This window comes from Erythrolamprus reginae, chromosome 2 (genome assembly GCF_031021105.1).
Source record: "Erythrolamprus reginae isolate rEryReg1 chromosome 2, rEryReg1.hap1, whole genome shotgun sequence".
NCBI classification, from domain to species: domain Eukaryota; kingdom Metazoa; phylum Chordata; class Lepidosauria; order Squamata; family Dipsadidae; genus Erythrolamprus; species Erythrolamprus reginae.
The window spans coordinates 70805918-70821337 of record NC_091951.1 but is presented as its reverse complement, the minus strand read 5'-3'; the positions used below and the strand labels follow the sequence as shown (position 1 = coordinate 70821337).

At 39.6% G+C, this 15420-nt stretch overlaps 1 protein-coding gene across 2 annotated transcripts in view; it reads left to right on the top strand.

Annotated features, from left to right (window-relative positions):
- The first annotated feature begins 1196 nt into the window (after nucleotides 1–1196).
- SRGAP3 (SLIT-ROBO Rho GTPase activating protein 3) overlaps nucleotides 1197–15420 on the top strand; it is a 266985-nt gene continuing 252761 nt past the window's right edge. Inside the window, exon 1 of one of the 2 annotated variants that reach the window (XM_070738287.1) lies at nucleotides 1197–1889. In XM_070738287.1, the coding sequence (XP_070594388.1) occupies nucleotides 1823–1889 (67 nt within the window). In that variant the 5' untranslated portion in view covers nucleotides 1197–1822. The remainder of the gene's footprint in view (nucleotides 1890–15420) is intronic. The other variant, XM_070738288.1, reaches the window with a different exon arrangement.

Sequence of the window (15420 nt, the reverse complement as noted above, 5' to 3'; positions counted from 1 at the left end):
GTTAGATGGATTATTGTATTTATTTAAGAATATATTTGTCCCAACTCAGTCCTGTTGGGTGATTCAAATTCTACTTTTCCCTTGGATTCACTCCACAGCCTTCACTGACCAATTTCAAGCACTGCATTATGTTCTTTTATGGATTTTGGCTTAGCACAATTGAGGAACACAGCTTGTGGTGGATTGTACATTATGCTTTCTTATCTGAGAAACCTACTGTTTCTTTAATAGACCACAGACAAAGCACACCCTGCTTCAGTACTAACTTATGTCTGATCTTCAGTTTCTGGTAAATAAATATATTTGCACAACGATCCCGAAAGCAACCATAGGATTTGGGAGGCTGATCTGCTGGATCAGTTTATTGGTTAGCAATGCATCTTACGGAAATCCATCAAACGGGAGCAAAGCACGATTCATCTAAGTCTGCCAAAGACAGCCACAAGATGGATGTAGTAGGGCCAAGAACTGCGGTTCTGTTCATAATCACGTAGAAGTCAATTGCCCTGTTTTCAGACAGTGCTGAGTAGCCCTTTCAGGCCTTACCGCGAAGGGTCGTAGTTCCGAAAAAAATTGCGGAATCGGATTTTGCAGCTCTACCAGATAGCGAAGCGCGGCTCCCGCAGATGTATGGAGCAACCAAACCTCAAAAGTTACTCGCAACTAGGGAGAACAGCGTTCAGAAGGCTCCGTGGGGCGCGGAGTTTGATTAAGCCCCCCTTTCCTCCTTAAAACTTCACTTGAGAGGTCGCCACGGTTACAAGAGCGAACAATCTTGGAATGGCGATTTGAAGAAACACCCCCCCCCCCCCAATTCTGGCCTTTTCCCTCGCCTCACGAATCGTGTCCCTCCACTTGCAGAGTTGGAGAACCGGCTTCCGGGGCAAACAAACCCCGAAGCCCAAGCTCAGAGAGCAGAGCTTTCCCTTCTGCTCCGGCTCGCTCTTTACGCGCACGCCGCCTCGGCCGAAACACCCAAGCCCGGCCCTACCCTCACTCGCAAGCCACTTCAAACGCCCCTCGCCCCGTAGCCCACAATGTGTCAGTTGTGGCAAAAATAGGCGAGGCGGGCCTTTGGCTCGGTCCGTGACGCAAGGGCCAAACTTCATTCAAGCCTGCCCCGTCAGAAGAAGGTGGCGGCAGCTCTCCCGCGCGCGAGAAGCCCCGCTTTAAACCCCTCAGCCGCTGCCCTTCTCGGCTTAAGTTCGCCTCGGTGAGGAAGGCGGCGCAAAACGCGACCGAGCGCCTCTCCTCAGCGGCGCGGCGTCCTTACATACTAAACGAAGGAGGAGCCTGAGTTTTATTTATTTATTTTCTCTCCCTCCTCTTCGCTTCCTCCGTTTCTCCTTTGCGAGCCTATTTCCCCCCCGCGGAGGGGCTCGGCTTTATTTATATCGATTTATTTATCTTTTTTCCCTCCTAGGCGAATCTCCCCCCCCCAACACACACACTTCCTCGTCGAAGGGTGCAGGTGACACACCCTCCTCGCTCCTCCCCTTCACCCCGCTTCTCAACGCCAGCGGCGGCTCCGGAGCAGTTCCCAAGCAGGTTCTCCCTCTGCCTTCCTGCCTGCCTTGCCTCCAAGCTGGCCCCGTAGGCAAATGCCTGGGAATCGGCTGGCCGACGGAGAGGGGAGAAGCCGCCCTTCTTCTCTTTGCTGAGCGTCGGGGAGGAGGAGGAGGAAAAAAAAAGGAGAGGGAGCGCGCTCGGGAGGGGGGGAAATCGGAGGCGAAGGGCGCCGAAGGAGGAGGAAAGGCAAACCCGGCTCGCCCCGCGCGGACTCAGCGGAGCAGCGCTGTCGTCCCCCCCCGCCCCCCCCAAGATGTCATCTCAAGCAAAGTTCAAGAAAGACAAAGAGATTATCGCGGAATATGAAACTCAAGTGAAAGGTGAAGCTGGCTTCCCCCCCCTCCTCCCCCTTTCTCCTTCTCTTCCTCCTCCGATCCCTTCATTGTTTGTTCTGGATCTTCTTCTCGCTTCGGTTCTCGCAGCGGGAAGGCACCGGGGACGGAAGGCGGTGTGTGTATATGTGTGTGGGGGGGTGTCAACAGATCGGAGCCCAGAGATCGGGCGGTGTGGGTCGCGGGGAAGCTGGTTTATGTGTGTGTGGAGGGGGTGCGCAGGGTAGTAAAAGCTGCATTGCAGTTGTGTGAATGGTGGCTCGGGGAGGTGAGGAGGGCTCTCGGGTCGTGAGCTCTTCTCGACGGCCAAGTCTCTCTCTCTCTCTCTGTCTGCCTTTTCTCGATGCCTGGTTTGAAAAAAAAGAAATAATAATAACAACAGCAATAATAAAGAGCCCAGTGCCATCCTTTTGATGAAAACCCTGTTTCAGGGCAGGCGTGGTATGGGAATGGGGAGGGGGGTGCAGCCATCTGTGGTGGGTACACGATAGATACGCCTGGGGGCTTGCTTTGCATCTAGCCTCTTGCCGGAGAGAGACGTAGGCGTGGGGCTTGTATCTCTCTCTCTCCCCCGTGGAGGCTTGCTTGCGGAAAGCCATTGAAAAAGCCCCGGTGTCCAAGAGGTTGAGAACAATCAGCGTTGCCTTTTAAAGATTTCCTCCTTAAAATCGGTGGGCCTTCCCCCCCCCTCCCCGATTTGGGATCTTTGTTACAACAGCTCTGAAGTCATGTAACGCTGGGAATGGAAGGGCTCCCGTGTGAGATTTTGGAAGGCAGCGTTTTATCTGCCACGGGGCGGGCGGCATACAAATCTAATAAATTATTATTATTAAGGAAGGGGAAACTAGTCTTACTTGACTGCATTGTGATTTCAGTACCCTTGGAGGAAAGCTTGACTTAAATAGGTTGGCTGCAACCTACTATAAGCCACATTTTTCTTTTCCCTATTATACAACACTCTTGACACTGTAGACAAACTACAATATAGGCTGCATTTCTTGGTTTTGGCTTTGCTTTTTTTTTGGTGGTAAGATAACATTTTAAAAAGAGAGACACTTTCAGTATTCACTCCCTCTCCATAGTTGAGAGAGTTAGTAGCTTAAATGCAAGCATGGTGCTGAATCTACACCTTGCCCTTGAGTGTTTGCTGTAGAGCCAGTGCAGTACAAGGGCTGCTTTCCTAATTCACTGATTTTTTTTTTTTTGCTGGAGTAATTTTGAAAGAACAGAGGGGGTTTAGTTTTGCCTGCACAATTATTAGGCTGCTTGGAATGAATGGGCAGTGCTTATGCAAAAGAGATTTCCAGATGGAGATGGGAGTGAGTTGGTTTGCAAAGTGATCGGGCAGCACTGCCTCAGAGTCCGGTGGTTGATGCTTAATGTACGAAATATTACTTAGTGTGGTAAATTACAGCATGCATACTTTCATCTGAAATATTTTCAGCAACATTCATGATTAAGGCCTTGATATGCATGTAAGCTCCTGATAAAGTCTACTCTGCAAGCTATCTGTTTATACTTCACTGCAAACTCAGGATTGTACATGAACCTTATGCATGCCGCCTGGAAGATTTGATGCTAAATCTCAAGGTCTAAGTCACTCCTGAACTTCAGCTTGTTTGAATAAATGTTTATTTTTGTACTAGAGTGTCTTTCTCCAAGCCGGGATGCTCTGGGTGATAATTCATTATTGCAATATTCAGCCACATGTATAGGGAATTATTGGAATCAGAGTCCCAATTCTTTTGGTTACAAACTAGGTTTTGATAGATTTCTGTCTAATAAATGTAGCTTTACATTAATTCCCTAAAACACCAGAAGATAATTCTGGATCTACTGTTGTGCCTCTTGATTTAAGCAGAGATGAGGTATGACTGATTATATCTTCAAAAGCTAATAACCGCATACTATCATTTATAATTGTTCCTAGATATCCTGTAGTAGTTCCTTCAGGAAATTTCTTAATCTGATCTCAATGCCAAAACAGGTCTTAATGATTGCTTTACAGGCAAGTTACTCAGTGGCTTGCAATGTGTTTTCCACAGATATGCTTATAGATTCCTCTCCCTTTTGGTCTATTTTACTTGTAGTTGTATATTTAATTCTGAGAACAGAGCCATATCCAATTTATAGTGTATTAGCAGAACACAACCTGAAATTCCGCCTGATGTTATTCAACCATTGAATAAAACTGTAGAATTTAGGCTCAGTTGGTAGTGGTATCAGTAGTAAGTTTTCCTGAGCATATTTTAGGTGCTTTCAATGAATCAGGTTGAAACTTGGATTAGTAAAGTAAGTGCCGGATTGGGGGAAAGGGCTGCTTGCCTCTTCTTTTTGTGTTCTGCATTTTTAGTGACTGGATGCCATAACAGATTGTTCTGCATCACATATCATCTGATTGTGCATAATTTGGGTAATTTTTATATCACAGTGCTTTATGATTGGGTAGCCCAATATATTTATCAGAGAGGAAAGAATTGCAAAAAGTACTTTTTGCAGTAAGTAATATTCCTAAAATGTTTTTTTAGCAGGACAGTGTGAGTAGGAATGTACCCTTATATCTGAGCAACTTTAGCAGATGTTGGTTTTCTTTTATTATTACTGAAGTTGATAGTTGTTCATGTTGTGTGAAATGTGAACTGAGTTTAAAAAGAAAAATATTTAAATTGGAGTTATTGAGACAATGGAGCCCAAATTTTATTATGAAAGACAATTACGCTTCTTTCAAAAATTGATTCATCCTCCTCTTGTCTGTGATCTGTAGTAATGATAGCTTGTTGGAAGAGCAGGTAAAAGCAAGATGGGATTTATACAGTAGCTATAAATCATGGTTTATAAGCCATAATAGTTGGCTTTACAGTCTGCATTTAATCAGTCACACAAACTATGATTTTAGAAGAGTAACTAAAGAGGATTATTCTAATACTGTAGATGTTGTTGAATATATATCAACAACTTATTTAAATAGTTATTAATTATGTTTGTTGTGGATTTTTTTTTTTACTGTTTATTGATACATTATAGAATTGGTAGTATGCAATTAAAGTATACAATATAAGTAAATTATCGGTAGGCACAATGTGAAAGCTCATTAAAAATGTGAAGACTTTAAATTATGCAACAAGTTGTGGGTAGTTAAGATACATGATTTTCATCTTCAATATAACACCTAGACTGTTGTGTATGTGTAAATATCTGCAATGTATCATTCATTCATGTTGACCATTCAACATGTTAACTTCTCTCCATTTGTTCTCCAGACAACGGATAGACAGCAGCTGTTGGTTCATTGTATTTGTGTTGCTTTCTCAGTTGACAAGAAAGAATGAGAAACAAATGGGCTTGTAGCTGTGTTTGGCTGTCTCCAGATAAGGACCTTAATTTGCATTATGCACTTATCATTTCAGAACTGTAACAGTGTTTTCACACAAAAGCTTGACTCTTATGTAGTTCTAAGCCAAGCTAAACAAACACCGTTAGAGAGATGTGTGAACCGCACTCAGTGAGTTTCTATTTGCCATTTTATTGCAAAGAAACCAGTTTTATGTCCTAGTAATGTTGTATGTGTAAAGAGTAAAGACTAAATCCTAGTCCTATCGTTTGACCTGCCCATATTTTTTTGAATTATACTTGGTTATTTTTGACCAGCTTAATAATTTCAGTTCTGTGGCATAATATACAGTTTTATTAAAACTGTTAAAAATGAAGTCCATTAGTTCAAGGTTGACTTAGCCTTTCCTTCTTCCAGCTTAGTAAAATGAGGACCCAGATTGTTGAGAACAATATTGCTGACTCTGTAAAATAGAGAGGGCTGTAAAGCACTGTGAAGCGGTATATAAGTCTTAATTCTATTGCTATTTATACAACAGGGAAGGGAACTATAAAAGCATTATAAAAGCACTTAACCCAATAATATAATAGGTTATCAAGACTTAAGATATTGAGACTCCAAAAAAAATGACTTCTTCTGATTAACAGAGAATCTGTGAATACTTTTCCCTTCTCTCCACCAACTCTACTTTATAGAGTTAAGAAGGAAGAACCTAGAAATTTTCTTCATGCCATGGAAAATGACAATTTGGATAGTACGTTTTTTAGAATGATGCAATGCAGTCATCCCTCTCATAAGGGTTAAGAGATCTGTGTGGATTGTAGATTGTAAAAATGGCCAGGTTGAGTTAGGTGGCTAGAGAAATTAAATGAACAAACTGGCTGTGAAGATCTCAGTAGTTATTGGGACACTGGATTGCATATCAAAAAAATCTTGGACAGTACTATTAATCTGCACATTGAGATAATTTCCAGGTCAGTTGCAAAAGGCCACATTGCTGGGATCTGCACATATACTACACCATACATTACAACATTCTAGGGATACAGAATAATAAGATGGGAAGGTAGTTTGGAGATCTTCTAGTCCCAAGCCCTGCTTAAGCAGGAGATCTAGCCTATACCATTTCAGACAAATGGAATCCAATGAATGAACCTGATACATATGAAAATCAACACTAGCTAAAGCAGGGGTCCCCAACTTGTGCTGGCTGGCCACTTACCCAAAACCATCCCCACTTCTCCTCTCCTCCACCTGTCCATAAAGCCAGAAACCTTTGGGAACTCTTGAGCTAAAGAATGGACAGCTGGGACTTTGGTTGTTGGGAAAGATAATAATTACTCATTCATCTTATTTATATATCCACCTGTCCTAAAATCAAATGGCTCTATAATAGCAATTATAATAATAACAGTGGCAGAGAGCACACTGTAATTAAGACAAGGCTTAGTTCATGCTTAATATAAAAGCAAATATTTATGATGGAATGTGTGGATGACCTTGTTGGAGGAGAAGGGAAAGAGATGCTGTTTAGGAAACAGTCAAGATAGGCAGAAGCCCCCTTCCCCCAACTTGATCATCAGTGAAAAAAAACTTAGGAAGGACCCACCCTTGAAGGTTATAGGAGGAGTCCAACCTTGCTACACAATAGATTAAATGAGATGATCAAATGCTTTCTTGTGACTTTGAGGTAGTACCAAAGTTAATTAGTTTTCAGTGCTCACAAGCTCATACTTTTTTTTCTTTAAAAGGTGAAACTAAATATCAAGAGTAGGAACAATTAAAGTAATAGTTACGTAATATTTCTAGCCTGTGGAGTTATAAACCTTTGTCCCCAAATTACAGTGTCACCGATAATTCCTGTGTAAAACACTTTTGCAGGGAAACTTTAATTGTTTTCTGGAAAGGGCATATTATGCTTTTATTCATTTATCTCCTGGCATACACATAATCAGATTATTTAGTGTGGATTCACAAAAATTTATAAACAAGTGATAATCTAATGCAAATCAATTTAACCAATCAACTATAGTTCTTTTCAGAAGGCAGTTTGTTTAGTTCAAAGCTGAAGTCAATAGAGTTCAAAAGCAGATCATGTGAGAATACAGTCTACTAAAACCAGGAAGATTAGTTCTGTTTGATGCCAAAATGGCATTCAGAGTTTCCAAGTATCAGTCACAAAGGATCAGGACTATACATTAAGTTATAGTTCAGAAGATTTACTAGTCAAACCTATACATACAAGACTTTACTCAACTAACAGTGTGCACTAGATTGGCGTTATGTAAGAATCAGCAGAATTCAAGGAGGTTGGGCTGGACGTGGATTGCTTGTGGAAACATAGTGGCACTAAGCTAATGATGTCTTTAACTCTACCTCCGCCCAGCTCTGCCTGATCTTCTCTTACGCTGTCAAACTCGATCGAGTCATATGACGTATCATGATGTTTTTTGCCTTTACGGAGCCAGGGGTGGGTGTGGCTTGCATGTGATGCATTCAGCCCATGGGCCTGCGCTAGGTTCATATTTATGCTACTCAATGATTCATTTTAATCGTGGTTGGACTCACATAATACCTAAGTTATTAAGTCTTATTGTGATATATATATATATATATATATATATATATATATATATATACTGTATACACACACACACACACACACAACAATTACAGTTTCAGATTGCCTTGTTTAGTAATCATTTGCAATTAACATTAATGATGAAAAAAAATGATTTTATGACCAATCCTTGCATTCCTTCTTATACTTTGGTTCATGTGGGATGGAAATTTAAATCAAAAGGAATAATCAGTTTCAAATCCCTGTATGTGCTAAATGGAAATTACAATTAGGCCAGACTTTGCGGAAGGTTAAATGGCTCATTTGTTCCCTTTTACTGTTTTGGTTTAGCCTGTTTTAGATTAAATTTATGCAGAAATATTGAGGATTTCAAAAGGGTTCATAAACCTTTAAGCGCCACTATGCATATTGTGAATGGTGTATTAACTATTAGGCAGACTAAGCACCTGCTTAGGGCACCAAACCCAAAAGGGGCACCACAAAGTGGAGAAAGGGAAAAAAATCCTGAGTATGTACAATAGTATGTACAAAGGAGAGGGGCACCAAGACTTGTCAGTGCTTAGGACATCAGTGAGCCTTAATCCACCACTGCATATTGTTTTTATTGCTGTGTAACAGTGGTATTTTATGATCTAAGGGTCAAAATCAGAATGCTTTACAAGGATGGATAAGAGCCAACATAGCAGTCCAGTTTATGGTGAAAGTCTTGGAGACATTTAACAAGACTGTGACAAATATGCAGATAATCATCAGCTTTCTGACCTATTTGGGTGGGGAACCTAAATAATGTTGTACAATAACCATTAGATGCTATACAGATAATCCTCGATGTACAACCACAATTGGGACTGGAGCTTTGGTTGCTAAGCAACAAAACACTGCTTTAACAGCAGTGGAGCTAGGGCTGGCTTTGTGGTCTATGAAAGGGGAAAAAATCCAGTTGTTTTGGGCTCCCACGTTTTTTTGCTGTACAAAGCCAGCCCCGTAAGGTCCAGAAACATGGTGGAAAGAGGTGATTTCGTGCAGTCTGTCTTTTCTAAATTGCTTTGGGCTTCCTCCTCCACCCCCATTGTTTTTTTTACTGTGTGAAGCCAGTTGAATATGGGGGGGGGCATGCCTCATCATCAGGACAGGAAGAATATTGCAAAAGTGAGCTAGGGTGTTTGAGTGCAGTCTTGCAAGCGCCAAATGGTCATAGATGTGGATGAAGACAGGTGGGTGAGGAAAATTTCAAGGCCCCTGCAATCATAATTACTGCCCATCATCTGAATTTTGACCATATGATGACAATAACGCGGCACTTAACTTCTGGCATTGATGATAAATCTCGTTGTCATAGCTTTGAATGGTCACTGAATGAATCCATGTAAGTCAAGGGCTGACTGTCCTGAAAAATACTGCTATGCAGAATTAGATCCCAAACATAAAGAGACACAGATGAGATCCTAAATGTAAAAAGGAACAGGTGTGGAACATCCTTTCTGAGGGATTTTATGGAAGTCTTTTTCAACATAAATAAAACAGTGATAAACCAAAAATATAGCACTGAATAGGAACTGGAGACGCTAATCTTTAATTTATATGAGGCCTGTACTGATTTGACATTTAGTCATGGGTTGTGCAATGGAGGGGCTGCAAGTTGTCTCAATATTAATAGATGAGATAGGAACAATGTAATTGAGAGCAAATTAGTCTTTTTGTATTGCATAATTCATTGCTCTGGTTTATAAGTCTTAAGAGAAATTGTTAATTTAACTCCTTTACTGTCGGGATAAGTTTTGATTTTGCATATCCATTTAAGAGGATGCTGCCATTTTTTGATAAGTAGTGAATTGTATATATAATAAGGATTCCAATATTTTATTTTTACTACAGGATCCCAAGAAAAGATACATTGGTTTAAGGATATGGCAATAGGTGTTACATATACTGCTAAAAAAAAAAATAAGGGGAATTTTCACTCAAAGAATACATCCTAGATCTGAATGAATGAAATATTCTCATTGAATAATGTACAAAATTGAATGTGCACAACAGCATGTGAAATTGATTGTCAGTCAGTGCTGCTTTCTAAGTGGACAGTTTGATTTCACAGAAGTTTGATTTACTTGGAGTTATATTGTGTTGTTTAAGTGTTCCCTTTATTTTTTTGAGCAGTGTATATATCACTGTTTCCTTTTCACATCTAGTTGCACAGCCTAGGTACATATGAAAATGAGTGAGGGAGCAGGAGGTGGAATGGAGAAATGAGTTTGCTACCTAACTATCCATTATTATTGTAATTCGCTTGGGTGGCTCTGGTCTCTAGAAGTGTAACTTGATTTCTGAAAATTATATGTTCCTTCCCATGTGCAATTCTAATTCACTACTTCCAGGTAATTACACGATGTACCTAGAAAATAAACCAAAAGATATTAAACATATACTCTTTGCATCACTAAACTTGATGACAGATTGATTGACAAAAGAAAATCAGCATGCATTGTACTTTTGGCTGCGTTCATTTAGAAAAATTAAAAATCAGTTTTCAGTAGAGAAAAACCAAGTACTTCTAATCAGTTTGGAAGCCTGATTTGCCATGGTTGCTAACAGCGGTTTAGCTTGATTTTGGCTTAATATCTAACCCAGGCATTGTAATTTGTAAATTAAGATTTCTTGTTTAATATGCACTATGAACCTACTCAGCTGTCTTAAACATTGAACTAGGGCTCGACATGGCATAAATCTTATGTTGTTTGAACATAGCTTGTGATTTTTAACTGCATTTGCAAATGACTTTCACTACAAAATCTTTGAGATGATGGTTGAATGAAGCAGAAGCCATGTCTGGCATCTGAGTAAGTCATGCTTGCTTATCATCACTAGAAATTGTGGTAATGGCAAACTGCCTGTGCTGTATTCCTAAGCACATCGGTAATCCATTTATCTCACCCTTGTACTGTATATCTGAGTCCTGGCTTTCCAGGATCTTGGGCAGAGGATTATACTAGCATGAGATTTTCTGAGTGTCTGGGGCATGAATCACAGTATATATTTTTTATGAGCAAATCTTGTCATGTGTTGTAGAACTGAGTTGCTGCAGCCAAGCTGGCTGGGTATTAATGGGTGAAAATGGGAACAGTGTGATAGGGAGCAAGTTAATCTTTTTGTATTGCATTGCTCTGATTTGTAAGTCTTAAATTGTTAATTTAACGCCTTTAGAATAGAGTAGGGATATTCTTTTACCCAATCTGTTTAAGAGGATATTATCAGGTTTTGATAAACAAAATGGTTGTTTAATCTTAAAGATTTATATAAATAATAAGCGGGCTATAACCTAATAATAAAATAATCTACATTCCAATCAATTGTATTTGGCAGGAGCTTGTATTTTAAAAACAATAATCCAGGAGCTGTTCAGTAGTTTTGTACTGATACCTCAAAATGTGATGTTAATAAAAATATAAATGCTGGATTGTGAAGAAGTGCATTTGATTCTATTACAAAGGGAATAAATGAAGGCATGTTTATAATGTTAAAGTGCCTAAACATACTTATTTATTCCTTTTTTTTCTTTCTTTTTTTCATATAGCTCATGCAAAAACGTTTTGCTCTTCATTTTAGCTTTAAAAAAAACTGGTCTGTGAGTTAAATGTGAACTGGGAGGGTGACCAGCCCCAAATCAGCTATTGAATTTGATGGTCCTTCCCTAACCTGGGTCCCTTAGACATAAGGAATCTGTACCCCATAATGTAGCGTAGCACATGTGCAGGACATTAGACTGGGGAAAGCAGCTTTAGTAGAATTGGAAACTATAGGGAAGAAACAGCTCATTTTAAGAATTTCAAAGACATTGACATACTTCATAGGTACCAAACAGAAATGGCAGGACAGTAGCTGAAACAGAATCATGTTATGAAACATTTGAAAAAGAAGCACAATATTGGTGTAAAGCCAATGAAGTCTAGAGTCAATAAAATTGAGGGTTGGAATCTCTCTTCAGATAGTTTATAAAATCTGAATGGTAACTCAGCTAGTGTATCAATGATAAAGACACCTAAAAAGCAAATTGATGGATGGGTTGAGTCTTTCCCAGAATATGCACTGAGAATAAATTCAGGATTTATCATAACTCAGAACAATAATTCGGAAACAGATTTTGCTGCTTTTGTCATAATCAGGACAGGAATTGTTGTTGAATGGAGGGCAAGAGTTTGTGCAATCTTTCCCATCTGCTGCTTTCGAATGTATCAGGGCCACAATGACCAGAATATGTATTTGGAATGTTTTGCAATAATAAACAAGAAATTTGGAAGGCAGACCGGTTAGGGATGACGGCTGGTTTGTGTCTAAATAGCTCCAAGCATTTTGAGCAAAGAAACAGTAAGACGCTTTCCAATAGCACATAGCTATTAGCCTTGAACATCAATCATCACATGCAACTCATCAGTCATTACAGTGTGTGGAGTGTCCCTTGCTCTGCAAGTCTAGCAGGTGACATGGGTAATGGGCTGGAGGAGGAAATGAAAGTCTAGTCATGAAAGAGTGATAGCGCTGGTCTGCCTTGGACCGAAACTACAGTGGTACCTCTACCTAAGAATGCCTCTACTTATGAACGTTTCTATATAAGAACCGGGTATTTAAGATTTTTTTGCCTCTTCTCAAGAACCATTTTCCACTTACAAACCCGAGCCTCCGAAACTGTAACCGGAAAAGGTGGGGAGAAGCCTCCGTGGGGCCTCTCTAGGAATCTCCTGGGAGGAAACAGGGCCGGTAAAGGCAGGGAGAAACCTGTGTGGGGCCTCTCTAGGAATCTCCTGGGAGGATACAGGGCTGGAAAAGGAAGGGAGAAGCCTGTGTGGGGCCTCTCTAGGAATCTCCTGGGAGGAAACAGGGCCAGAAAAGGCAGGGAGAAGCCTCTGTGGGGCCTCTCTAGGAATCTCCTGGGAGGAAACAGGGCCGGTAAAGGCAGGGAGAAGCCTGTGTGGGGCCTCTCTAGGAATCTCCTGGGAGGAAACGGCCTCCACCCTCCCTGTGGTTTCCCCAATCGCACACATTATTTGCTTTTACATTGATTCCTATGGGAAAAATAGCTTCTTACAAACTTTTCTACTTAAGAACCTGGTCATGGAACAAATTAAGTTCGTAAGTAGAGGTACCACTGTATAGTTGCCTTCTCCTCTCCCAACCCCTTTTCTTTCTTCAACAAACAAGAATAGACTATCATTCTACTCAACTTTTTTTTAAGGTGCAATCCTGTCTACCCATTTAGCTACAAGCCAATTAAAGGTAGCCTTGATGCATGCTAATGGGATTGCCTAATTGTCGGAAAGACCAGATGAAACATTTCAATTTGCCATGCATGAATCATCCTTATGCTGGACACTGAATATTATTGGTTGCCAATTACTTTCCGAGTATCATTCATTACTCAATAAATACATAGATACTCACATGATACCTAAGTAAATGTTAAGTATTTTCCAATCTAAGTCCAATGCTTCATCTTTAAGAGTAGGAGTAGAGATGCTACAGCTTTTAAAGTCCTGCTTCTTAAGCACAATTCCACTTCACCAATTCGGACACTTACAGGCTAGTTTTCCCCAGATGTCAACAGTTGACTGATCAGTGATTACATAGGTCTACAATTTTTTTTTTGTAATCATCGCAGTTGACATTTTACTTTTCTGAATCACTTTTTGTTCTGATTTCAAAAATGTATATAGTTTTTCTGTAGCAGGTATAGTTTCTACGGAGCAGCATCATTATTATAAGGTACAAGAAATATACTGGCGATATTAATATACCACATATATTGAAAACGTAGAAATAAGGTAATAACAAAAAAGCTTCCATATCAGAAACTTCATGTGATAGAGCAAAACTAAGCATATTTTTGGAATCAGTGCATTAAACGCCATGAAACAGATATTACCTTTGCTGATGATTTTTTGTGTGTTGACCAGTGTTATCTGAGAGGGTTTTTTTGGGGGTGGGGGGAGTCTCTTCTTCAGGTTTTTCCCTGTTGCTAAGGCTTATTCAATTTTCTCTCCTTGTTGGTAATTCTGCATGGATTCACCCATTGCAATAGAAATCAAGAGTTGTGGGAAACAAGCCCAGGCTGAAGAAATGGAGTGATATAAAAAATAAGACAAAGTGTGCTTTATGTATCAAAAGAATGTCAATTCTGAGACATTATTTTCTTGATCAGGATTTGTTCCCCTTTCTCTAGAGACTGTTTAAGTTCAGGATATTTTATCTGATTCTATGTATCAATAATTTCAGATTTTTTGGGTAGGAGTGTCGATTACAGTGTAACCCCGTAAGGAGAAGGCACCTCATTTACAATGAATTGTTAATACGTTTGTTTGTCAATATTGGAATTAGTCTTTTTTCCAGCAAATGGACAAGGAAGAAGAAGAGCAACATGAATAGAATAGAATAGAATTTTTATTGGCCAAGTGTGATTGGACACACAAGGAATTTGTCTTGGTCCATATGCTCTCAGCGTACATAAAATAAAATATACATTTGTCAAGAATCATGTGGTACGACACTTAATGATTGTCATAGGGGTCAAATAAGCAATGAAGAAGCAACATTAATAAAAATCTTAGGATACAAGCAACAAGTTACAGTCATACAGTCAAGATGGGAGGAAATGGGTGAAAGGAATGATGAGAAAAACTAGTAGAATAGAAATGCAGATTTAGTAGAAAGTCTGACAGTGTTGAGGGACTTATTTGTTTAGTAGAGTGATGGCGTTCGGAAAAAAACTGTTCTTGTGTCTAGTTGTCTTGGTGTGCAGTGCTCTGTAGCGACGTTTTGAGGGTAGGAGTTGAAACAATGAAACAAAGACTGAAGTTTGTGTTTATAGCCTCATTTCTAGGATGTCTATTCTTTCTTTTTCCTTTTCATGGCTATGCTTATCAGTTTTTAGGCTTTGTGGCATTAAAGCACTTTTTAAAAATTAAGCATAATAAAATCCAATTTAAAAAGTATAAGATCTTCTTCTAAAGGATGACTTCCTGATGGAATATTTTGCTTTGTTTGTTAGATTTGGGTCTCGCACGCCAGTAGAAAATCTTATGCTGCTTTATGAAATTATTTTGCCTTCAGAATTATTTGAGATATGCGAGGAAGGGTTAATTGAATTGCATTTAAAAAGTGCACTTAGTTTAAAAAGATACTGTACTGCAGTTTTTATGTGGTTTTTCTTTATATTACTGGTGTTTGTTCTTTTATTATATAGACTTTTTATCATAGTGAAGCTTTCCAGACATCTGTGACACCATGATTGGCTAATATTCTATTTACATGTAGACTAGCTTAAATAATAAAAGTAGCAGCTGGCACTGGAGCAGAATTAACACACTCTTTGTCCTTTTGTATAATTTACATATGAGATATAATCCTAAATCTTGAGGTACGTTTGATAAAAAATGCTATTATTAAATGATGGTATTCTTCTCATCATACCTACCATTTCCCCCTGAAAATAAGACCCTGTCTCATATTTTCTGAACCCTGAAATAAAAGCTTGGCCTTATTGCCATGCAGTCAAAAGTCTGATTGGGCTTATTATCAGAAGGATGTCTTATTTTGGGGATAACATGGGTTTCATGAGT